This window comes from Mytilus galloprovincialis, chromosome 12 (assembly GCF_965363235.1).
Source record: "Mytilus galloprovincialis chromosome 12, xbMytGall1.hap1.1, whole genome shotgun sequence".
NCBI lineage: Eukaryota > Metazoa > Mollusca > Bivalvia > Mytilida > Mytilidae > Mytilus > Mytilus galloprovincialis.
In genome coordinates this window covers 67,409,322-67,436,684 of record NC_134849.1, presented here as the reverse complement: position 1 = coordinate 67,436,684, position 27,363 = coordinate 67,409,322, and the positions used below count along the sequence as shown (strand labels likewise).

The following is a 27,363-nucleotide window of genomic DNA, read 5'->3' as shown; positions in this document are numbered from 1 at the left end:
ACAAGCGCAAATGTCCTATGTTTTGAAGCGCAAGTGTCCAAAAAAAAAAAGCGCAAATGTCCTATGAAAAAAAGTTAGTTACATAATCACTACTCGTTTTCTCTTTTCAGGCGAATTTCAATAACTGTTTTTACACTTTCTTATTCAACAGAAAGGTATTTAAATATGAACGTATCACATGTAACGGAATTTAACAAGCATTTTATAATGCGACTTGTGTTTTCCAGAACGTCCTATTTGCAACAGTTCATAGATCTCTGACAAAAGTAAGATCATACAAGTTTCATGTACCATGTGCATGAAAAAACACACTACCAAATCATATTTGTAAATTGTAAAAGATTAAGACAATTTTTATATTTGTACTAAATAATCCTATGAAATAAAATAAAAACATATTTCTCTCTGCCTGAATGAAATCGTAAGCACATTTTCAGACTATTCTTTATATATTCTTTGCAAAAGACGAATTATTCTCCTTAAACTGTAAATTATCAAACAGACAGACTAACTTTAAAGGACAAGCGTGTACTACCATCCCAATGGCGTAGCCAGGGTTGAAACGATGTGGATTCAAAAATAACGCTGAGCGAAGCGAGACGAAAAAAAAGAGACCATTTTAAGCAGACATTTTCATATTTAGGATAAACATAATATCAAATTTTATTTTTTTGCGAATTTTCCCTTTAATCCATTTATTTTTTGAAGTTTGACAATCATATCATATCTCCTTAATTTTATATTGAAGATATATAAATATGGTTTGATAAAATGCTGTTCTCACTAAAAAAATCAAACTGGTTCGTTCGTTCGTCGGATGCTATAGGAATATTGAAAAGTTCCTGAATCATGACATTGATATAATAAAAAATCATGTTGAAGGATTTTGTGTCATGTTTCTCTGTCTTTCAGATATTAAGTTCTCTCCCATCCTTGATATAATTTAATTTTACTGGAGCTTTTTCTACCAGTAGCTATAACTTGTAATAAACAGACATCTCATTTGAAATTATATACCACATGTTCTTATTTTAATAGCATGTTTATTGACATATACGTGTCTTTTCTTGGATCCGTTGTAAACAACCACCATTCCATATTCGAATTCCTTTATCAAGTTATAATATCCTGATCCTGTGTTGAAAAATTCTTTGTTGTATTGTTCAAATATGTATTTATTATTTTTTAAATTGCTGGTAAATAAAGTCACCTTTTCGAAATATATAAATATTTATTTTGTACGAGCATTCTTCTCATTTTTATTTTAGATTAGATTCTTAACATAATTTGTACTGTCGTTTTCTTTTCGTGTTGAAAACTTATTCAGTAGTTGTTTGTTTATGCGTTACATATTTGTTTTTCGTTCATTTTTGTACATAAATAAGCAGTTAGTTTTCTCGTTTTACATGGTTATTTCGGGGCCTTTTATAGCTGACTAGGCGGTATGGGCTTTTGCTCATTGTTGACGGCCGTACGGTGACCTATATGGTAATTTCTGTGTCATTTTGGTCTCTTGTGGAGAGTTGTCTCTTTGGCAATCATACAAAATCTTCTTTCTTATATCTATTGTACACATTTTGTTTTGTCTCTGATATAGTCACCTTAAAAGGGTTTCTTCATAGAATCTTAATTGCCAAAATGACTGGTTTTGTGGTTATTTTCATTTCAAATACCATAGATGAATGTAATAGGACAGATAAGGAACAAATTTGTACCAATTCTTTAAAACACAGACCAGAAGTTTCACCTGTAAATCGATTTTAATATGCATTGTATTATAAACCAATATAAATTCGTACTATTCAAATCAACATGCATGTAAATGTATTTTACATCAAAACTTTTGCAGAGACATTACACACAGGTGTGAATATTTACACACCCACCGATAAGTTGTCATTAATCACGTATATATAAACTACACATACATCTGGACGTTTGTATTAAATAACGGCCAATTAAGAAGTCAAATCAAGCTCTGCTGTGATAAATTTCCGCTCTAGACAAGAAGTAGCAAACAAATTATGTTAGAACATTTTTTGGGAACCTGCATTGGAGGGGGGTCAGTTAATCTGCCACTGCTGCTATATACATATGCATGGGTTAGAAAATAAACATAAGGATAACGTGATTAATTGTTTGGATGAAAATCTTTATACGGCGGTACTTTATTTATAGTTTTAACACTATCTCTACACAGACTGAATGCAGTATCATGATCAGCTTCATGTACGTTGGCGACCTTGGTGGTGTTTAGACGCACCTTTGTGTAAAATAAATAATTGTTTAATGATATGTTGTACACTCTGAGGTTGTACAGTACAAAGCTATGGTAATAGAAGCGTTTCCGATTTTAACAGACTAACTAGAACGAAAATAATAATAAAAAAAACCAGCTCCAACGGTAATAGTAAAGTAGGACATATCAACAGAATACGAATTAAAACAAAAATATGCATGTGTTAATTTTTGCTTTGGCTTCATTTCAATTGATTGTCTCGTTGGCAAATATACAACATCGCCTTTTTAGGTTATGTTTAAGATATTTCCGTTTCTAATTTTCAAATACGAAAAATATGTTTACAAAGAGTTCATGTGTATATAATTACCATACGTCCTTGCACTTTATAGCTAATATAAACTAATATTTATTAGAAAATAAGCAACATATATAGACGAATAATTTATTAGTTACCCAACAAACAACAACAGAAATAAAGAATCAATAGAGGATTTAATCTTTAATTACTTTTTTTTTATTATTATTTATTCGAGAGATATACATGATATAATACTTTAACTTCAAATAAATATATAATTAATCTAAAATGCACTAATCAAGCAGAAGGGGCGTAACTCGTGGTATCATACCGGCACTGAACGGATCTAAACATGGTCTGACACTTTTGAACGTTGATTTTGAGTTTTGATCTGTTTTGGTCTGACACGGTCTTAACGGATCTAAACAGCTCGCTAGAAGATACAGTCTTAAATATCTTGACATGCCTTAACGGACTAATTTACCTAATGAGACTATCGATCCGAACGGAGACTTAACGATCTGACAAGTCTTGACGTTTTCCTCTAGCGGTAAATCCAGTCAATTAAGATACGATCAGACCAAAATGACCGTTTCCGACTGAAATCGTGCTACTAGTGATATACAGCAGTCTTCTATGAAGGAAATCATATTGAGGTCTAAAAAAATCAAATAAAAATGATTTAATATGAAAATTTCATATATTGCATCTGGATATATGTTCTTTTTATTTTAAAATGGATTATCAATTTTTACAAAGTAGTTTGTCAGTAAATGGAAATTTAGATTTTAATGTCTTTTAATCAATAAATATACTATCAAGATCCTTTGTTAGTCTTCTATGATTTTTTATTTTAGTTTCTTGTGTATAATTCGGAGTTTAGTATGACGTCCATTATCACTTTACTAGTATACATATTTGTTGAGCGGCCAGCTAAAGGACTCCTCCGGGTGCGGGATTTTCTCGCTTCATTGTAGACCAATTGGGGGTCTTCGACTGTTGTCTGCTCTATGGTCGGGTTGATGTCTCTTTGACACATTCCCTATTTCCATTCTCAATTTTATATAAATACAAAATTGTGTATTTAACAATCAAAATTGTACAAATGACATACTGTATCTGACTTTGATATACACACATCGAAGTAAACGATGTAATTATTTAGTTTTTACACTTTCAAACCTTAAAAAAACTTTCATCAATATTTAAAGCCCTGTGTTCATCTGCAGAGTATAATTATAGTAACCAATACATTTGGTTGATTAATTTTAGAATGCCGAGCATATAGTTGGTAATTGATTATTTTGATAAAGCAAAATGTTTTGTTCAAATGTAATCAAGCGACAAAAACAGGAACAAACAAAGTTAAATGAATGCAAGTTTTATTACATAAACTTACGTTATTGATGCTCATTGTTTTCTATTGATCGGTATGCATTCAAACATGTAGAACATTAACGATTAGCCTAAATGTTCTTATAAAACACACACAGGTAAACCTTCAAAAATAGTGTGTGTTATTTATATGCAATTCTCTGAAATCTGATTTCTAAAAACAAACAGGTTTCAGGAAATCAGTAAAGCCGGTATATAGAGATTTTGATACCTTGAAAATAATGTAAAATACAAGGTGAATCATACAACGAGGCCATTCTCATAAGTTTTTTTTTTCTACATGGAATCTTATACTTAAAGGTAAAAGGAGAGACGTAATATGCCGATAAGTCCATAAAAACTCATTAATGAGCCAAACAATAAGCTTTGTAAAACCATTGAAAAATATGTTATGTATGATTACATAAATCTAACAATTATATTTCTCAGTATTTCTCAAGCATTAACTTTAAGGTAAACAACCCGTAAATTCATCAAAAAGAAAAAAAAAATAATAATGTATAGCACATTATTTTAATGCATCTGCAATAAAGTTCTGAAAAGATTAATGCGATGAACGAAAGGAAATTATAAGTAGAGTTATCACGGAAACATCTTTTAATTGAAGAATTTTCATTACAATTCAATTAATACTTTTCTTTGTTACATTTTTTTTTATAGTGATTAGGATGATAACACAATGTTGACTTCTGTATCCCTATTTGTGCGATGTTTGTCTGTTGTGTCTGTTTGTTTTGTTAACGCCTCGTTGTCAATATAATGGAATTTGATGCGATTGTCATAAAACAGTTTATACAGAGGTTTATCTAGCTATAAAACCTGGTTCAATCCACCATTTGCTACATAAGATAATGTCTGTACCAATTCATACACATGACAGTTGGTATTCATTCCTTCAGTGTGTTTAAGCTTTTGATTTTGGCATTTAATGAGCGACTATCCTTTTAAAATTTACTCCAAGTTAAGTATTTTTGTGATTCTACTTTTAACTGCATTTGTTCCAATTGTTTTGATATAGTCTAAGGTTTGATTTAATCATTTTGAATGGACGACTTCCCCTTTTTTGAATTTACCTTGGAGTTTCGTATTTTTCTTAGTACTACTGCTTCATTTATTTACTACCTTGTTTAATAAAATGACCATACGGATCTAGTCATGAAGGCAATAAACATCCTAACACACACAGCACTATAAATATGATTTATGAATTCATTTTCTAAAAGACAAATATCTACAATACCTTACATAAAGACTAAGCAACTTAAAACATATAAAAAACAGGTGAAGTAGGTGTACTAGAAGAATATGCAAATCCCTGTAGACATATTGCACTGTACATGTTGCCAATATTTAGTACACATGCTACAATAACCTCATTCGTTAATGTCTCAATATAAGAAATACGACGGAAGTATGGTATGGAACGTATTGATAGTCATGTTCGGCAGTGATATTCGAAAAAAATAAACCAACTTCGGGATTGCGATCGTAAAACTGTCAAATGATTATTACTTGAAACTCTTGGTTCAATAGCTTTCTTTTTATAAGCAATCTGCTATCGCGGAAATCCTATTGAAGCCTATAAATGAACATATTAACAATCAAATTATCACTGGCGGTACCTCTGAAATCAATGAGATACAAAGAAAAGACCATTGACTAAAATGATCTCTATTCATATTATATCATTTTGTTTAAAGACACTTCCCCATTTGATGTCACGTCCAATTCATTAAATCTGTTACCTTTGTACACATTTTATAGTATAAGAACTATTAGTTAATTGAATTCCAACAGTTGGTATTTGATATAGAACAATACACAGTACAACATAAATAACATTAGAAGAAAAAATAATTGTATACATTTATTAAAATCTACCTGAGGTCATGTAAATGTCGGAGACAAAAATACGTGTTCATGTGTTGAGACCCCCCCCCCCCCCCCGTTTAGTTTTGTCAAGATTTTTAATGAATTATTTAATCATCACAGTTAAATAAGTTACCACTTATACATATATTTTTATTCCAAACGTCAACCCTACTCGCTGTAACTATTATACTAATTGAAATCAGTTTTTTATCTTTTTTTATTACTCTTTAAAACGATTGTACATTTATTCGTTCAACTTTATACACATTATACACAATCTAATTAACCTCCAGGAAAAAAGTTATAATAATTCCATTAATTATTTAAATTAAACAAATAAGTTAGTATATAAAGTCCTTAACAAGTGGACTTCTTCCCACACACATCATACTATATGCACCAACACGTGGCCCCTATAAAACCCTATGCCCTTCTTATTTAACCAGGATTCATAAATATAACATGTATAACAAAAGATATTGAACTTCAAGGCAATTTCGAACAGTGGAAGTCCTTTAAAACTTCAAACGTTATCAGTCAGATTAATGGAACTAGAGATAAACAACTGGAAACATTTCTAACTTAAATTTGGTACACTCATTTTCGGAACCAGTGGTTAAGAGATTTATCCCACATACACTAACTTGTCTTAATCAAAGTAACAGTCTGTGTTTACTGATGTTCAAATATTATGATTGATTAGGAGCCCGAATTAAAAGGTAACACACAAAAAAGGAAAAGTGAAATTTAACTGTCAGCAAAGAGATATCAAGAAAAAATTTTAACCGAGTCTTCGATTGATATAAATATTTAGGAAAGAATAGTATAGAGTTGTCATTAATGTACCCGATATCCATACTTCAACGAGAGAAAACAAAAGAAGAATCCAACAAAATTTAAAAACTTTCTAAATGAAAAACACATATAAAAAATGAGATTAGTTTTCACAATCAATATGATTATAACACTTTTTTTTTCAAATAACAACCAACTATCATATTGTTAAATCAAGCATACAATAATATTTGTTATGAAACCTACCGAAAACCTCAACAGTATATCTCTGCAAATATTCTGTTTACCGTTTTGAAAATGCAATTTAAGTTATAAAGACCTTTCATTTCAGAGTTCTATGAAATATCGATTATTTAGCATCTGTCGACTCTACATGTATCATACCTTCAGTATTGTATGTCATGCGATTCTCAGAAATGTTTAGGAAGTTTTTTTAACTATATTCCTCTTGGTAGACTTTTTCACAGCAAAATTCATATTGTTATATATAAAATAAAGTAGCTTGTTTAAATTACCAGTAGTAGTAGCTAACCTGTACCAAGTCAGGAATATAGCAGTTGTTATATGATAGTTCGTTTCTATGTATGTTGATTTGCCTTTTTGTTTTGTTGCACTTCAGTGTTTCTGTTGTTTTGTTGTTTTCCTCTTCTCTCGGATTTAGTTTGTTACTCTGATTTGTTTTCTCTCAGTCGATTTATTAATTTCGAACAGCTGTATAAAATCAGAAAAATACTGAACTCCGTGGAAAATTCAATCGGAAATTCCCTAATCGAATGGCAAAATCAAATGACAAAACACATCAAACAAATGGACAACAACTGTCATATTCCTGATTTGATACAGACATTTTCAAATGTAGAAAATTGTGAATTAAACCTGGTTTTATATCGCTTAACCTCTCACTTGTATGACAGTCGCATAAAAAAATCTGTTATATTAACAACGATGCGTGAACAAAACAGACATAATAGGTAAAATAGTCAAATATGGGTACAGCAGTCATCGCTGTGTTACAACCTCAAAACAATCATTTACAAACAAGCACAAAAGCATCTATCAAATGAAAAACAAATTCATTGCTTCGCGTATCTGACGTCAGGAAATGTAAACGTCACATAGGAAGAAATAATGTCGTTCAAGTTTTTTTCAAAAAAAAACCACACGGGGAATTGTGGTATACATGGTTAAGAATCAAACGTTATGTTAGATTATTCATATTAACAGACCGAGATTTAAAATTGTCCAGAAGTTCTTTAGATTTTGTCTTTAAAAGAGTTTCAAATTTATAATAGAACAATAACATGATGACATATAAAAAAACAATAATATAATGACGGATTCTTTTAAAGTACAGTGTCACGTTATAAGAACCAAAGAAACACAAAAAGTAGCATATACAAAACACACCAGCAAATATGAAAGATAATACAAACACATTGACGGGATGTATAAGTATCGAGCCACAGACACTGGTGACGTTTTACAAAGTCCAAGCTCTTTAATATCGAATAAGTTGGGAAATGTATATCCCATATGCAGGTGAACTTGGTATATTGCGCTAAGGTAGGGGAAATTTAAACTTTAAAAATTAAAATCGTCTCGTTTGTCGTAGATTCTATCTGGTACTGAGATGACTGTGTATGTCAAATTCGAGGTATATAAGTCTAAATATGAGGCGGAGTAAGCCGTTTCTTTAATTTCTAGTTCTTATGGATATATTAATGGAACCCGATTAGAAAAGTCCGGATTGTTAATGGAAAGAACACCATCAATATATCTGAAAGTGAAACTAAATAATCTGGCTTCTTTGGTCTTCTTGTTTTTGACAAGTGTCTGAAGGATACTACTGTTCATACCAGAAAAGCCATAGTATTTCATTGATAAAGCACAGTTTCTTTATTATCCAGAGAATATTGTTATCGTCAACATAAAAAAGAACCGCATGTAGCAAAGGTTAAAAAAGGGGCATGTGGTCTATAGTTATAAACATACACATTGAGCCTAACACTATTCACATACTTTTATTCTTTCAGAAACATGTAAAAGAGGGACTAAAGATACCAAAGGGACAGTCAAAGGTATTCTTAGGACATAAAAACTGGAGAAGCATAGTCAACTGAGTGGTAACATCCCATTAATCCTTCTTAAAATCAGAATCATGACCGTCAGCGGTGGTATATGATATGAACATTTCACATCTAGAAAGATTTTATATAAAGCTGAGTCATACATTGTTTTATCCTACCGAAAAACCAATGCATTTAAATAGGAAAATACAAGTTTTCTTAATTTAGAGCGTTTGGTGCGCTTTTTTTTCATATACTTACATTACAAGATTGAAGACGAAAACACATCTAAAGTTTAGGATGTAGAAATACTTAAGGAGTCATATAACCTGAACAGATTATCAAATGTCCATTTTGACTGTCAAACTTTTTTTGTTTCATAATTATTTTTTAATTTATGAACGGAAAATTTTAGGAAACATTTTGTTATAAATCAAAAAGTCATAATCAAAGCTCTGAGTATTGGACTATTATAAATGCCATTTGTTGCACGAATAAAGTATTACGATGAATAAATTGAAAATTTGAACACGGATTTGGCTATACTTTTTGGACCTTTCGGATTATAGCTCTTCATCTTTTATATAAGCTTTGGATTGCAAATATTTTGGCCACGAGCATCACTGAAGAGGCATGTATTGTCGAAATGCGCATCTGGTGCAAGAAATTAGTACCGTTAATTTTATTACTACCACTGGGTCGATGCCTCTGTTGATGGACTATTAGTCCCCGAGGGTATCACCAGCCCAGTAGCTAGTACTTCGGTACTGGCATGAAAATACGTTTTTTTTTAGTTATTAAAATTTGCTGTTACAAAACGATAAAAAAAATATAAATTAAGGAATGTATCTCCTCATGCAAAGCTCTGATTCCATTCACGGATTTGGCTATACTTTTTGGACCTTTTGGATTATAGCTCTTTATCTTTTATTTAAGCTTTGGATTTCAAATATTTTGGCCACGGGCATCACTGAAGAGACATGTTTATACCACTTCCACTTGTATTTTTGTCAATCTGATGAGTTAAGCCTTTTTCAACTGATTTTTGTAGTTCGTTATTATGTTGTACTATTATACCACTGTCCCAGGTTAGTGAGAGGGCTGGGATCCCGCTAACATGTTTAACCCCGCCACATTATTTATGTATGTGCCTTTTCTCAGGTCAGGAGCCTGTAACTCAGTGGTTGTCGTTTGTTTATGTGTTACATATTTGTTTTTCGTTCATTTTTTTTACATAAATAAGGCCGTTCGTTTTCTCGTTTGAATTGTTTTACATTGTCTTATCCGGGCCTTTTATAGCTCACTATGCGGTATTGGCTTTGCTCATTGTTGAAGGCCGTACGGTGACCTATAGTTGTTAATGTCTGTGTCATTTTGGTCTTTTGTGGATAGTTGTCTCATTGGCAATCATACCAAATCTTCTTTTTTATATTGTCGAAATGCGCATCTGGTGCAAGAAAATTGGTACCGTTAACTCTATTAAAGTCAAATTCAACATGTTGAAGCTATGAATAAGGTACAATGTAAGTATATATTAAACTCTTTTATGTTTTATAGTGACTTTAATGCTCTTCAACTTCGTACTTTGTTCGGCTTTTTTTTTTACTTTTTGTGTGAATACAAAATTTAATCTTGGTATCCTTGATGAGTTTATTTGTAAATATTCACATTCACTGGAAAAGCATTTTAAAAAACATGCCATGACGATTTATGAACATTTAGATTTATATAGTTCAATTAACCAAAATTGAGTTTCAAAGAAATAGTTCATTCTATGCTTTAATTTGATAACCCCTTGACATCTATAAATGTAAGAAACAAATGATCATAAGCGTGAAATTTATCTACAAACTTTTCTGGTTGTCTTAAATAAGCTGATTGTTCTAAATTGGACACTTGACGAAATCTTAAAACTTCGGTACTTACTTCTGTCAACTGAAATTATAAAGTAGATTTGCCTCCAGCTTTTCAAAATATTTGGGGCGAGTCGGATGAATTATTTTTTTCTATTTTCTTTTTTTTAAACCTAGAAATGTGTTCTTAGTGTGCAAGGGTAATAATAAGCTTTTATGATGCATACTTTTTCAAATTCTAAAATTTATAATTCCGTTTGGCAACCGTTGTTTGAATTGATTTAGAAATATTTTTCTGTACTGCTTAAAAATGATGGTTCTACGATTATATACCTTGTATTAATTATCATTAATAATTATTTTGATAACTGCTGATAAACATACAATAGAGATCACAACAGCAGCAAAACGAAGTAACTGTTTAAAGTCTTTTAAATTGAGTTTATTGTTTTGATAGATAACACAAATAAATATCAAAAAGTTTTTGAATAAAACGAAATTGTCGTCGCGGTAAATGGTAAAGAAAACAAAAAAAAAAAAAAATAAATCGGGTTTTATTTGAAATAAAAAAAATTAAGGGGGACAATAGACCGTTGTTTTCCTGTGCGAATTATTTAACGCTAGTCATTATTTTGGGGTCCTTTTGGTCTTGGCCAAAAGCCCTGTGTTGAAGACCGTACTATGATCTGTACTTGTTTTTTAAATTTAAAAGCATTATCAAGTTGGGAAAAACCCTCTAAATGAATAATCCCTTTAATGGGGACTGTCCCTCGGACAAGGGGTCATTCTACTATTACTGTTGTAGAAAACTTTGATGTTTTTTTAACTTAAAAGGGGAAAAATAGATATATTTAAAACAAATTTTGTCATGTTTGTAAAAGAGGGTTCCTCTAATTTTTATAATGAATAAGATATATTAAAGTCAATAAAACATTACAAAATAAAAAATAAAAAAAATATTTCATATTACTTGAAATGTACCCCTTATTAAAGGAAAAGTTATTACCAAACATGATTATGAATTATGTAGAGAATTGTCTCATTGGCACTCATTACACATCTAATGTATACACAAAGTTCCAAAAATACAAGCAACAAGTCATTGTTGCTAACACTAAAACAAGAGACACAGACAACCAACATATAACACAAAAAACTAAAATGTACAAATATAAAAAAACCCAGCTCGAATCCAAAAAACCTGAAAGGGAACACAGGTGTTCCGGAAGGATGAACAGTTCTTGTTTCTTGCAAGACAGCCGCCATGTTGCTAGTTATATCAAAGTCGTGTGTGCTGAAGGAGGTTTTACGAAAATTCATGATTAATTGTGATAATTTAAAGCAATAACTGTTGAATTAATACTTCAATTATTTCTTGGTAAACAGGAAAAATCACACTTCAGCAGTTGAAGCAGTTACAGAAATGTCAAAGTACAGGACTTTAGTGGTGAATCAAGTGTACGCCATTTTGTTTTGTTCAATATTGTCAAAACGTATTATTTTATGTTTACATAAAAAAAAAATCATTGGCCTTTACTTTCCAATCTTCGCCTCTAAAATTTTTAAATCGCTCGTTTGCCTCCATTTTTGGTGTAAAAAAAATCGACAGAACAAGAAATGAAATTGGTGTGGCCTAAGTTATATATTTAAGAATGTAATGCTTAATTTTATAACTTCCTCGGGGTGTAAAAGCGTTGACTGAATTACATTTTGTATGAAGCGCAAAAGCTCTTCATTCTTAAAATGTACGCACGGCCAAAGCATCATTGACCATGGAAGTAGAAATTTCTAACACTCGGTGGTCAGAGACAGATAGTCCAATTCTCTATTGGTCAAGTTTTCTAGTCTTACAGTGGATCATGATTTTCAAATAAGCACAAACTAGAGGTTCGTGATCTTTGTAAATCAGTAGCTGTGATATCGTTAATGTAGAGTCCAGCGGATATCAGAATAATTGATCACTTTATGGTAAAAGGATGAAACTTAGCATAATGAAAGATTATGGAATATAGAAAATAATCAGATATGGAGCCACGAAAAAAAATCCGATATGGCCGCCAAATTCAATATGGCCGATATAAGTTCCACATCATTAACTTGACGAGGTCTTCCAATTTTAAAGAGATCAGAAGATGTAACAAACATAAGGAAATACAAATAAGGTCTTTTAACGATATACTGCTTGGATTGTGGTCAATGTTGTCTACAGCAGATAAAGTTCATTTGTAATTACATCTTGTAGTAGATTGGCAGGGCAAACAATACCTTCTCGAACATAACGCCGACAATCATCATTGACAATGGATGTAGAAATTTCTAACACTCGGTCGTAGAAGACAGATAGTCAAAGTTTGAAGAAAGTCTCTACTGATCAAGTTTTCTAGTCTTACAGTGGATCATGATTTCCAAATGAACACAAACTAGAGGTTCATGATCTTTCAAGTAACTGTTGGATAGTTACTTTGTAAATCAGAAGCTGTGATATTGTTAATGTAGACTGACATTATGAACGATCCTGGATGTTGGGTCCAAATTCAACCATACTGACCAAAGAAAGCAATGACTGGCGGTACACAAGCTTCCTGACATTCCTTTTGAAAGGATCCTTTAAATTCTGAATTTTATTCGAAAATATCTTTACGAACAAACGCAGCTGCTGTGTATATGTTGACAAACTCATTATCAAAGTCTTCTAAGCCGACTCTCTTCAATGCAGGACCACTGTCATCTTTGAAAGCAAGAATTTTTTTTCACGGTCTTGTTTGAAAGCATCTAAGTCAGGAAAACTAGATACAATTCTGTCTTTGAGTCAAGAACTAATAACTCGAGATGAAACCTCTGCACCTAGACATGTTATTTTTTCCGTATAAAGTTTACAGAGATCTGACAACTTGTAAACACTTATAGTCTCATCACATGACTTTGTTTCATTTATATAAGAGACTATTTCTGAAAATTACAGACCATGGATTTGCCTTTTTTTCTTAGACTAGATAAGATTAATTTTCATTTCAATTTCAATTTCGAGATGCACGATTATATACGGAAATTAAATGTTTAGAGTGGTACTTTGCTTCCTGTGCAGTTAGATCACCAGCGCTTGAATTTGCAAATAACAACGTGTCATTTAATTTACTGCACATTCTCTCACACGTGTATCTTGTCAAAATGTTTAGGACTCATGCAGGTCTTCTTGGCCATTTTCATTACAGAAAAAGTACACAGACGGGTTACCGGTGGATAGAACGGAAAAGCTATGTCTAGTTTTCTTTTTAGATGTTATTTCTTTATCATCTTTTCTCTCATGTGAGGTTTGTCTTTCTGCTCTATTCAACTTTATCTTGTTGAGTTTTAAGTTGCAAGATTTATGCCAACATTTGTGGTCAATGAAAGACTGATATTCCAGTTTTGTATTTCAGGTATCAATTGTAATTCATGAAACTTCATAATATTATCAGCTAAAGATTGATAACCAGCCCCAACAATGAGACGTTTAGAATCAAAAGGACATATAAGTTTTTCGTCTGTAATTTCTTGGCATATGAAGCAATTTGACCAATCAATATTATTTGTTACCCAGAGCATCTTTTCAGTAGCCATGGTGTTATAACTATGCTCATAAAATATATTACTAGTGGATAAGTTCTGTATGGCAGACGCGTGTGTCGTCTACAAATGACTAATCAGTGACGCTGGAATATAAAAAGTTAAATATGAACAAAACGTATGCAAAACAAGATTAGCAGCCAGTTGGATATTGAATATCGAATATCAAATAACGAACCGGCTGCTAACTTCACATCCATTCTGATTTTGGCTCGTCGCCGACAAAATTATCCAACTCCACGTGTTTGCAAAAAAAAAATGTTCACCAACAATTATGTCACAAATAAAAGCAATATTTACGCTAAAAGACTTTTGAAGTCCTCCACCATGCCGTTGGTCTCAATCCTTTTGTTGTCTTGGGGGGACTATAAGATTAAGTCACGCTTGTCGATATAATTTTATTCTACAGCCATTTAAAAAGTACCTGTATGACAAGCATAAAAAGAGTATACAGTCCCATAAAATAGCATAAACAGGCTAAATTATGTCCTGCATTTCTGGTAACCAGAAATACCAAATAGAGGTATATAACATACGGTATAATCTGTTTATAGCGAACAAAAAGGTAAAACATGCTGCACAGAAGCACAAAGGATCAGTATGCTGGAGTTTCTTATTGACAATATATTTGTTCAATTTATAGGTAGACTTTTTCAATAAATTTACGTCATTCCTATGGGAACAAACTGTGCGCTTGTCCTTGTCGACCTCTTTTTATTTTCATATGAATCTCGAGGTTTCTACATGATAATTAACTACTTTCCGCAAACAAATATACAGTGTTATTTTCTTTGACTTGTGATATTGTCGGGAATGAAATATCCACCAGCAGAGGGGTCAACCAAAACGAAATCAAAGATACACTAGTCTCATTACTTTGTTTCCTTTTTTTGAATCTTCATTAGTGTCCGTGACAAACCAATTGGAAGACAATATATGCAACAATTGCCCCAGATTTCACAGGGTTCTACTATATCGACTCGTGTAATTTTGTTCACTGATTTCGTACATTCTTTTTGATGTACTAGTAATCGGATGCTTCTGATTTTTAGAGGAAAAAGAGATCTAGGCTGTATATATAAATAAATTTATAAGTACAAATTCATGTGGTAATCGGTATTGAAAGTTTTTAAACATTTTTGTTGAATTTTCAAAGATTCTTATCTTAGTGACTCGTATATGACATTTCGTATTTATTCAGCAATTGTCATCGTGAAAGGAGATTTTAAGTAATCGAATGTAATCAAAATACAGTACTTTGACCTCGTTCACAGTTGAATGAAACAACAATACTGCAACGTTGTTACCACTAGCCAGTGTAGATTATTAAACAGACACACAGTCAGTGCATTCAATATGTAACTCCGACTAACCTTTATTGACTCATAATCCTCAAAAAACAGACACTAGGTATATGCTCTAAATTGTATGTGACTGTCATACAAGTGAGAGGTTTCGCTAGCTATAAAACTAAGTTTAATTCACCTTTAAAATATCAGAAACCACCAAGTCAGAAATATAACTGTTGTTTCCAATTTGTTTGATATGTTTGATATTTGTATTAAGCCATTTGATAAGGGATATACCGATTTGAATTTTCCTTAAAGTTTGGTTATTATTTTACTTTTCAAGTGTCAAATGCAGGAACCATTGACCAACGCATTTCATTCTTAGGGTTTTCATTCACTATATCGTATAGTTGATTTATGTGAAAAATGGTTTCATGCAATGACATTTGCATGGCTCTAGATACTTTGAACCATCTTATTTTACTGCATAGTTAATTTCTAATATGTCGGAAATATTGTCGAACTACCGCAAATAATCCATTATGTATAAGATAGACACGCAGTTGATCTACAGAATGGTCATAACATACCTAATTTCTTATTCCCCAATACAACACCAATCGATTGAGGTTATTGCATTTAATATGTAAGATAGATTAGTTATCATATGATTGGACAGTAGTTGCTGACTAAATATTATTGTGTTTATTACTGGATACCTTCATGAAAAACTTGATATTAACTTACATATTGAAAGCCAAGGGGGTGTGAATAACTGTCATGTTAAGAGCTGTACTTCCAAAAAGACGATTACAGAAAACAAATCCATGTAACGGTCATCTTGAAATGATGGAATAAAACCCAAAATTTCAATTTGTTGCAACTGAGGTAGAACGTACGTTGTCGTCGACTGCGATTACTACTCAATATGTGTTATTAAATCGTTCTTCTGTTCAGATTGACATCATGGACGATATTCCCATTGCAGCTACCAATAATGTGACAACCGAATGGGCATGATATTAATAAAATATAAAACATTTATTATTTATAGCGCATGACCTTAAATTAAGCATTTTTTTTTCGAAACGACTATCAAACCTCAGCATTATATAGCATTGTACATTTTTTCTGAAGCGAAATAATATAAGAAAAATCAAGTAAATAATATTAGCGATAGTCAAGCAATGATACAGATACTATGATGTATGTATAGTTACAAACGAGTGTTTGAAGTAACAGATTTCATTGTATCTCACAAATATATGACAACAACATCGAACATGGAACATCGTTCCATCTGTAATCATGTTTTTTACGCATAGATGCACAATCCTCGTTTAAATAATGATTGTTAGGTTCTTCCGGAACCCAGTCACTATAGGAAAGAGATGAATTGTCGGATTCCCAGACAAAAGTAGATTCTCGTTCAGAATCATGTGCTCCAATCCAAACGTTATGTGTGTTTTTATCTATAAAAAGAACATACATTCGTATTAATTGTAAACACAAACTCCATTAGTAAATAGATAAGATGACAAGTCAGTTTAAGGTTTAAGACCTTCAATAATCCTTTTTTTTTAATATACTAAACATTACTTCTTATTCAAAAGAAAACATTATCATCAATATAAAACAATTTGACCATTAGACAAAAATAAAGGCTACAAGGAGCACGTATTAATCGCCTTGTATGTTTGCTTAACATTGATAAAATGCGAGCGACACAGTTTTTAGTTTCAATTGAAATTTTGTGACATGTGATAATCTTGTATTGATGATCATAAACCGTTTGACAGTGGTTTTCTCGATGTTTTTAAAAAAAAGGATACATTGGAAAATGGTTTTAACATTTCGATTTAGGGACAGCAAGTCAGTCATTACTATTTATCTTTTGCTGTTCATACTTACAGTTCACATACCATAGTTTCAAGATATTAAATTATCCTTACACGGCAACTCTTCAACTGATAGATAGGACTAAGCCGATAATTTGATCATCTTAACTTATTTGTTGGTTTTGTTCGGTTTTCCTATTTCTATTATAGTCTTAGCGTTAAACGCAAGCATATGAAAACGTCGTCTAATGACTCAAATAAGAAGTTGACTAAAAATATCGACACCGGTAAGTTACTAATTGATGAAGCCATGTATTTGTGTTATTTACATTTTGTAATGTTTTCCACATTATAGCAAAAGATGGCAGAAATTGGTAACAATCTTCTTTCAAATGTTTAAACTCTCAAAATAATACAACTGATCACTTTTGTCATTGCCTTTTACATGCACAAAGATCCCTGTTTGTTGAATTTTGTTAATTTAAAGCGTCTCCCTATCATAATTTCCCAGGTATTCAAACAACTCAAACTGACAATTGATACATTTTTTTATTTAAGGTAAATGACCCTTTATCAGATATTTTAAGATAAAAACGCAAAAACACAAAATTCGTTAAAACTTTGATCTAAGCCTTATGAATTATAAATGAAGTCGTCTGATAGTTTAATTGATATATTGACATTTTAAATATGAGTGTTATGTCAATTATCTCTATAGGTTGCACTTTGTAAATACAGCTGTTTCTCAAAACATGCCTCTTTTGGTGAGGTCTTGAATATTCATAGAAAATTATTTTGTTTACATACTGGTTCCCAGTTATGCTCTCTGTGTTCCATCTCACAGAGACATAACTTGGGAATGTTACCAGTAAATAAACATGTGATTATTGTTTACATCGAAATCTGTGGTAACCTTTCATTCGAGGTAGGGGAAATATTCATAGTAGAAGTGGTACAGTTTTAGCCGTAAAAGGAGTTCCTATGGGAAATTGCATTGTCATTATTTACAGAAATGCAACCTATAACATTTTTTTTTAAACATATTCATCCCTATGTCCTGATATATACAATTGTGGTCACATTGGTAGGCCTGTTGATTCACCAGACACCGATTGTTATCTATATACTCTTCACATACTTTTTTTTCAAGATTTGGTTGCAATTGTCCTAGAGAAAAGTTAAAACAAACGGATAAAGTAAACTCACCAGTTTGTATGTAAGATTTCAAAAAACTGTTTTCAAAAGCATTGTCAATTTTCACAAGGTATCCTCCTTTTGTATGACAGTCAATCTAAGAATTAAAAACGAATTTAGAAGCTTACATTTTATTAAATCAAAATACAAAAATCTAGACAGGTGCGAATTAAAGCAATTACCAAGGATTCGACTGGGGGAAAGTAGTGCATCACATAATAAACCTTAAAGAAACCATGACAACAAATAAATTATTAGAAAGTGAATAACAATACCACACTTAAACTAAATTTCTATCGTATAGATCAATCGAAGAACATTAAAAGCGAAATTCACTTGTTTAATGTAGACGAACGACCGTAATGCAAATCATAGTACAGATATTTAAATCAGTTTTTTGTTTTTTGTTATCAAACATGTCAAATATTTAGAAATTTTATGAAAAATGAAAAATAAGATTTACTGCCTTTGATAACTCTCGAGAAATCTTTCCTCCCAAAAATTATGAAAAAAGGTATAGGTACACCAATACAATTTCCTGTGTATCATAAACAAAAATTAGACTTATACCGCTAATTTAGTACGCCAGATTCGCGTTCCGATTAAAAAACGACTCGTCTGTTATGCTCAAATTAAAGTAGTTTTAAAACCATAACAAATACGACATCAAAGAGTATTTCTAAAAAGCCTGAAAATACAACAAAGGCTCAACTTAGTATTTTATAATCAGTGCTTTTACCGTAACAACGATGTTCATGTCAACACAAACGTTCGGAATACCAAGTTGATGAGATTATCTTGACTAAACTTTAACTAACATAAACAAAAAAAGCACAGTTAGTATTACCTTTGCATCATACCATGTCTTTTTCAATCTTAATTGAAAGTCATAACAACTGCTCATAAACTTATGCCATCCATACCCGCAGCCAACTGCAGAAAAAAAAACATTCATTATGTCCGTGTCCCATAAGTATACAAATATCGCTTATTACAAGATTTCATTGTTATATTGGCGGTATTAACAAATGTTTTTGATGTTTAAATAAACCAACAAATATATATATAAGACAATAGCTGCCTCTAGTGCAGCAAAAACTATAGATGCTGATGTGTTAGATTGTTTAATGCATTTTTTATTATCTTCGTACTTTAAATTTGTGAATTGTTGTTTGTCTTTATGGTTATCTTTTCTGTTCGTTATGGTATTGTCTTTCCATCAGAGACGCTCCTATCAAAATAGTTATTTGGCCTTATAACTATTTTGATCGGAGAGTCACTGATGAGTCTTGCATAGACGAAATGCGCGTCTGGCGTATCAAATTATAAGCCTGATACCTTTGATACCTATTTATCATGTTTGAAATTAATATACTAAGGAAACATTAAAACTATAAGACATTAAGGGAAAGACAAAGCGTTAGGAATTATTTAGAGCACAGTTAGCTTGTTCAACGTTACTAAATTCGGGCTAATTTATCAAGTTGTTTGTCGCTGTAACTGAATGTTACATGTACTCTTTGGTTGGACTGGCAAAGAAAATTATACTATATCAATCATCTATAGGCATGTGTGTCCTACTTAATCATAATAGACACTATATACATTCAACATGTTTAGCGCTTATCGTGTATTATCAAACACAGAGCAAAGAAATATCCAAAAGCAAAAATCAAATCACTTATATTTGGTAGGACATTCAATCAGTCGACGAGTGAAAAGAATATGCTGTAAATCTTTTTCAAGTATTTATTTGTAAAATTCATTACATTAACTGCTTGATAAACGAATCAGGTATGAACAATTTATATACCCTGACGACACCAAGGAGGAAATCCTGGTTAATCATAGGTCTGTTCTATGTTCCTTTAGAATTTCAACCACAGATGAAGAACTGGATCTTTCATCACTGTATTGGATACTTAAACTACATAAGTGTCCTTACAAACAACGGTATATTGCTGGGTCTTCCAATTGCTCTACGAAACCTCTTTCTAAATTATTAACATCTATTTTATCAGCAATCAAAGTCGGGCTTCAAAGTGATTGCGAAACTGCCTACTCAAGAGGTGGCGTGAATCAGATGAGGATACTTAAAAAAATTCCAAAGGTCTTTTAGAGTACATACAATCAAACCATCTTTCATATTGCAATAGTATTAAAACATTTGACTTTTCTACACTTTACACAAGAATTCCACATTCCAAACAAAAAGAAAAATTGAAAGAGTTGGTATTGGTTTGTTTCATAAAAAAAGAATGGCCAACGTAGATACAAGTATCTTGTCGTAGGGAGGGATAATTCCTACTTTAAAAAGGATCACTCTGATCCAATCAAAAAATTCTGAAACTGACAATATCAAGATGTTTGATTTTTTTGATTGACAACATATTTGTTACGTTTGGAGGACGTGTTTTTCAACAGACTGTCCGCATTCCAATGGGAACCAATTGTGCCCCTCTTCTTGCTGACTTGTTTTTTTTTTTTCATAATGAGGCTGACTTCATACAGGAACGTCTTAGGAAGAAAGATAAGAAGTTAGCAATATTATTTCACTCTACTTTCCGCTATATGGTGACGTTCTTTCACTAAATAGTTCAAAATTTGGTGACTATGTTGAACGCATCTATTCCATCAAACTACAGATAAAGAATACAACAGATACAGTTAAGTCGGCTTCATATCTTGACTTACATCTAAAAACTGACAATGAGGGTCGGTTGAAAACAAAACTTTACGACAAAAGAGATGATTTCAGATTTCAAATTGTGAACTTTCCATTTCTAAGTAGCAACATTCCAGCAGCACCTGCATACGGGTATATATCTCCCAATTGATACAATATTCCCGTGATTGCATTTCCTATCATGATTTCTTTTAAAGAGTGCTGCTGCTCACAAGGAAGCTATTACTCCAAGAGTTCCAAATGGTGAAGTTGAAATCATCCCTTCGTAAATTTTACGGACGCCATCACGAGTTGGCTGACCGTTATCGAATAACCGTTTCACAAATGATATCGGATATGTTCATTTCGTCTTCGTCTTTACAACCCCCTTCCCTTTCATAAATGTAACCTACCGGATTTGTCTAACAATCTATGTAAACTTCTTTTTTTTAATAATTGTATTGGCATTATTATTTTATTTTGTTATTTATTAATTCCTTTCATGATTAAGAAATACATGTATGTCGAAATACATTGTTTGTTAATATTTCTATTCCAAACCTTATACTGGAAATAACCCTTTCTCAAACTCTAATCCTAGTTCTGACCTAAACCCTAAGGATTTAAATAAGGATTATCTTATCCCAGGAATAGATTACCTTAGACATATTTTGCACATATTTTTGGAATTTTTGGTCCTAAATGCTCTTCAACTTTGTAGTTATTTTGCTTTATAACTATTTTGATCGGAGCTTCTCTGTTGAGTCTAATGTAGACGAAACGCGCATCTGGCGTGTTAAATTATAATCCTGGTAACTTTGATAACTACTTAACCCTAAACTTTAAACTTTTACTCTAATGTTTTAATCCTAACCTTAGGCTTATCCTATTCACAACTTGTAAACATACATAGATGCCAATTGTCTCCTTTCATCTTGATCCGAAGTCTTTTGTTAACTTACGTAATAAATGTAATTGTCTCTCTAGATTCGAAGTGTTTAATGTCAGTTGTTGTATCTGTACTTTCAGTCTTCCACTTCCTTCTACATTTGCTGAAATGTTGTTTTTTTATATTTAACAAATCTTAGATGTTAAATGTGTGAATGAAATCACAATCACACTTTTTATATTATGTATATATTTGAAATGAAACCTCTGAGTATATTGTTTGCGTGCTGGCTAAAGAATTTAAAAACAGTTACTTCTTCTCATTACAATAGTCATTGCAGTATTTTCAATGTTTGTATGTATAATCTAACCTTCACTGAAAGTAACTCAATGTTTTCTCTTATTTTTAATATTAGCTGCATTGCGAGACGTCGAATCTTTTACGGCAATATTAATACAAAACCATCAAATGTAAGTTTAAATTGGATTTCTGAGAAAAAGTTCGCGTATGCATGGACAAAAAGAGGAGAAATAAGTAGTTCGAACATTCTTTTATATTCTTTAAACAAATAAAATACACGTAATGAAATTTAAATTAGACATCTTCTTCATAAACTATTTTGATTTAAATAACAAATTAACGACACGAATCGATACATTCAAAATTATGTCTCAGAGAAATAATCTGCATTAAGTTCAATTTCATATCTATTATAACCAATTTTATATCAACTGATCGGGCGGAGCTTATGTTTTAATTTGCATAAGGACAGTCTAATTGAAGATGTGTGTAATCAGGATAATGCCGTTGTATTTATTACTGATTTCTAATCTATCAGTGTCATCAAATGAATTTACAAAAGAATATCTGGACACTTCATTGATAAGTTTATCCTAAAACACCTTTCTATAGATGGACTAGTTTATCATGAGCAAACCGGTTGAATTCCGCCCAGTCAAGTGAAATAAATCGAGTGATAGACGTGTTAGGATAAGATGTATCTATCGACGTTTAGGTTGACAAAATTGAAAGTATTACTGTAAATGCGGAGATTGTATCAAAACACAAAATTGATTTGAAGATTAAAATTACCTGTGTATAAATTAAATCTTGCGTTTGAACAATATAGTAATGATGTCCGCGTATATTCATTTCTTATAAAAGAGGGACGATAAATACCGGAATGACAGTTAAACTCATGGGAGTTATTGGAGAGAACAAAAACACCAACATATAAGATTTAAAGCAACTTGCTATCTATGATAAGTTTATTTGCTATTTTTATTTTTTTGAATTTAATAGTGACGGACATTTGATTAAAGGTGTGTTCGGAAAATGTCAGAACTTGTGGGCGAGTTGTACTCAAGGCAGAACCGACTTTCACTTCAATATTATGAAATTAAGCTTGCGAGCGGATATAATTGCAGACGAGAAGGAGAAGAAGGTACCCGTTTTTTATCAATAAACTCATAATGTTAGGGCATAACTAGCACTTATTAGACGATGGGAATGGTTTTATGTATTATATTCTTAAAATACCATCTCATGGAATGATAAATTTCTCTAAATGTATTGTAAAATGTGACTGGTTCGACTGAACGAAATTTCCCAGCAGATCTTTTTTTGAAAAAGACATGTTTAACATATATTTCTGCAAAGTTTCAAAACATTCTGCATTATAACTTCTGAGGTCTGAAATTGCCTTACTGTTTGATCTGCCTTTTTTAACATTCTGAAAAGTACTCGCTGTCATATAAAATAAATTGCATGTATTTTCTTTGTTTATTTATTTAACTCTAACCAAGTGTTTACAAAAACAAAACAAAAAAAAAAAGTTTAAACTTTAATTGTAAATACTCTTGTAAGGGTTTTTAGTAAAATGTGACTCGCTTTTCGCCAGTTGTACGGACCTCGAGCACAGTTTTACCCCAGATACCGGCATTGCAAACCTATGCAGATGTGTATGGACAATAAACAACATCATATCAGGTAAACACGCAGAAGTTTCTTAGGAAAACAGAATAATGTTCTACAGTTGAATATACCTCCTTTAATTGACTCGGTATGACATTTGATATTCTTTAGTTTTCTATGTTGTGTCATGTGTACTACTGTTTGTCTGTTTGTCTGTTTGTCTGTTTTAATTTTTAGCCATGGCGTTGTTAGTTTATTTTCGATTTATGAGTTTGACTGTCCCTCTGGTATCTTTCGTCCCTTTGTGATATTCTCGGGAGTTATAAGGTAAATTAGAATTACTGCATGTCGCACTCCGTTCCTTTTATTCTATTTTTGCCAAGGTTTCAGCTGGCGGTCGCCATTTTCTCAATTTGCGAAAAAATAATAATTGTGGCGATAAAAATTCGTCATTTGCGAATGAATTTGGCGAAAAAAATATATAGAACGATTTATTTTCCTCCATCTTGTTTATTTACTTTTTTCGAGTTTCTCGGACTTTATCCGATCAGACAATACTTGGAATTCACCTTGACCTCATTAAGATTTGGATAGAAAATCAATAATCAGCTGATTGCATTTTATAGCTATCGACGACAAATTTAAAGGACTAATTAATAAAGGTGTTGATTGAATTGTTTGACAAAATGATATGGTTAAATGGCTTCCGCTAAATGTCACATACAGAATTTATTTACCACTTTGCGACGCACGTGTTTGAAGCAAACTTGTGACGTCTCCTCTCCTTTTAAATATAGTTTAGAAAAGAAAGCTGTTGTTGTGACGAAAAAATTTTCAAAAGCAAGAAAAATCTCCGATTTAAAACTTTAATTATCCTTTGACTTTAATATAGGTAATTGATTAGGGAGACTTCTTTAAAGTCGTTTGAGTGACACGTGTGTTTTAAGCATAGTTTTACGTCTCAACTTTTTCATTTACGATGGTCAAGAAAAGAAAACTGTGTTATGAAGAAATATATCCAAAAGGTTGGGAACAACCCCTCGAATGAGAGTAGCCCTTCAATGTTTTGAATTCACATGAAATGAGGGATCAAAACATCATGTGATAAAAGCTTTTGTTCATTAAATGTAGACTCTAAAATAAGTTTGACAGAATAATCATAGACACAATGGGGCAAAATCACCTTATTTAAGGGAAAGGGGGGGGGGGGGGTAAGAAAAAAAGGTAAATTTTAAACGAAAAATATAGTTATGTTACTTGGCGAAAAAAATAATAAAGTGGCGAAAAATATATTGTTTTGGCGAAAGAGGTTGCGAAAAAAAATAATTGACCCAGGGGAAACCCTGATTTTTGCTAATAAATTAGAGCTACGTGCGGAATAAGAACAGAAAGAATTTAATGTAAAAAAATAAACCTTTAATTACCGTTTGTGTATCAAATATATGTGAATCATTCTTTAGCTCATAAAAGTGTCAAAGTCAGTGTAAACCTATGGAAACATCCGAAAAACAAGATGTGATTTCGAGATACGTTTGTGATTATGATTGTTGTTATTTCATATTCATTCCAAATTCCTTGTAAAGTCAATTGGTTATACACTTTTTGTAAACTTTGAAAGATACACACGGTAAATGTTATCCTATCAATTACAGATAGATTAAAGATCCAAGCATTCTTACCAATAACATGCATGATGATTAACGCAACTGCAACTAATAAACAAATCAACAGCATTGTAATCAGGAGCACAGATACTTTATCTCTTTTCCTTCTTGCTTTAAAAAAGACATCAAGTTGATTATTCCACTTCCTAATTAAGGCACTAAGTTCGAAGTTTGGTGCATTATGGTCGTCCATCGGTAGTTCATATACATTTTCAAATGGTTCAACCATTTTCGACTAAAACTTTCTTAAGAATGATCTTAAAAGTTCAGTTTTAAACTTTTATACACACGAGTTTTTCTTAAATTCATATAAATCTGTTATAAATTTTAAGAGGAATGTTTTTATTTTGGTCTTACCAATTTATTGTTATAACCAAAATAGAAACACTTCTTATGTCAAATAACACAAACTTATGGAATACGTCTTGAGAATGTTTTAAACTGTTATACACTCGAGTTTTTCTTAAGTTTAAATACATCTGTTATGTAATCTGAAGAGGAGTTTTTCTATTTTGGTCCTAACAATGTATTGTTATAACCAAAACAAAAACAAAATCCTTATGTCAAATAACACATACTTCCTTGTGTGAATCATTTATTGTATGTCCTTGAAAAAAAAATTATACTAATAGCTATCAATGGTACCAGGATTATAATTTAGTACGCCAGACGCGCGTTTCGTCTACATAAGACTCATCAGTGACGCTCATACCAAAATACTTATAAAGCCAAACAGGTAAAAAGTTGAAGAGCATTAGCATTGGTCCTAACACTGTATTGTTATAACCAAAACAAACAAAAAAATCATTATGTCAAATAACACATACGTATGTACGTAATACTTCCTTGTGTGAATCATTATAACAATGCATTGTTAGGACCAATTCTAATTCTCTTCAACTTTGTACTTGTTATACTAAAACTACTCCCAAAAGCTAATAGTTCACAAGCATTGCTTCAATTGATAGAAACTAAAAATAATTCTTTGATATCTTGTTACGTCATAGGTTTACTTCCATGATGAATGCTCAAACTCATACAAAAAGCCGCATTTTCGTAACTTTTTTTTGTTCTTGCGTAAAAATTGATTAATAAAAAACGATTGAACTGTTAAGGTTCATGTGGACACTATGGCTAAAATGACTGCTTTTCACCCCAAAATTTACTCTGAGTACAGACAAACCTGTGCATCTTGAAAAGTTTAAAGGCAAAGCATATTTTTGGGCTTGTATTATATGTACCTTCGGGCGGGTTTATATGATCCGTTCATCCTATTTCGACTCTTCAAAATTCAAGAGTCTATTCTAAATTGAGATAAATCGTTTGGCCTTCTAAATACCGATTCGATTCCTTACATCACTAAATAAACATTAAATATCTTTATCCGGGTACTTGTATAGTCTTTAAATTTGTGCACCTCATGTTTGCGGTATACCAAGTTTATTGCTTTCTGTTTGGAGATATATTGTTTATAAGATCTGATTATCCGTTTTTTTTTTGGCAATCGCAAATGGATGTCTGCCATCAGGGTTTAAAGACAGCAGTTGCTCAACCTGCTAGTCAAATGCTTTGTTTTAATTTACTTCTTTCACTTTTTTTGGTCTTTTTGAAAATGTTGTTTGTGCTGTATTAAGACCCCTTAAGAAATTTGTTTTGCACGCACATGTATACAAAATGTGGTTTTTGTCCAACACAATCATAGGTTTGAACAATTTTTCTTTAAATTAGACTATATATATATATATACCAAGCCACCGACTGCTTAATTATTGTAGAGCCTATG

The 27,363-nt window shown here is 31.8% G+C and overlaps 1 protein-coding gene across 1 annotated transcript; it reads right to left on the bottom strand.

Moving 5' to 3' along the window:
* Positions 1 to 16,438: 16,438 nt before the first annotated feature.
* Positions 16,439 to 25,899, bottom strand: LOC143053485 (perlucin-like protein). The gene is made up of 5 exons (XM_076226292.1): positions 25,596 to 25,899; positions 22,076 to 22,165; positions 19,296 to 19,381; positions 18,461 to 18,545; positions 16,439 to 16,888 (listed from the first exon to the last, which is right to left on the bottom strand). The coding sequence occupies exons 1-5, from the start codon at positions 25,807 to 25,809 to the stop codon at positions 16,662 to 16,664; spliced, it is 702 nt and encodes a 233-aa protein (XP_076082407.1). The 5' UTR covers positions 25,810 to 25,899; the 3' UTR covers positions 16,439 to 16,661.
* Between the last annotated feature and the right edge of the window lie 1,464 nt (positions 25,900 to 27,363).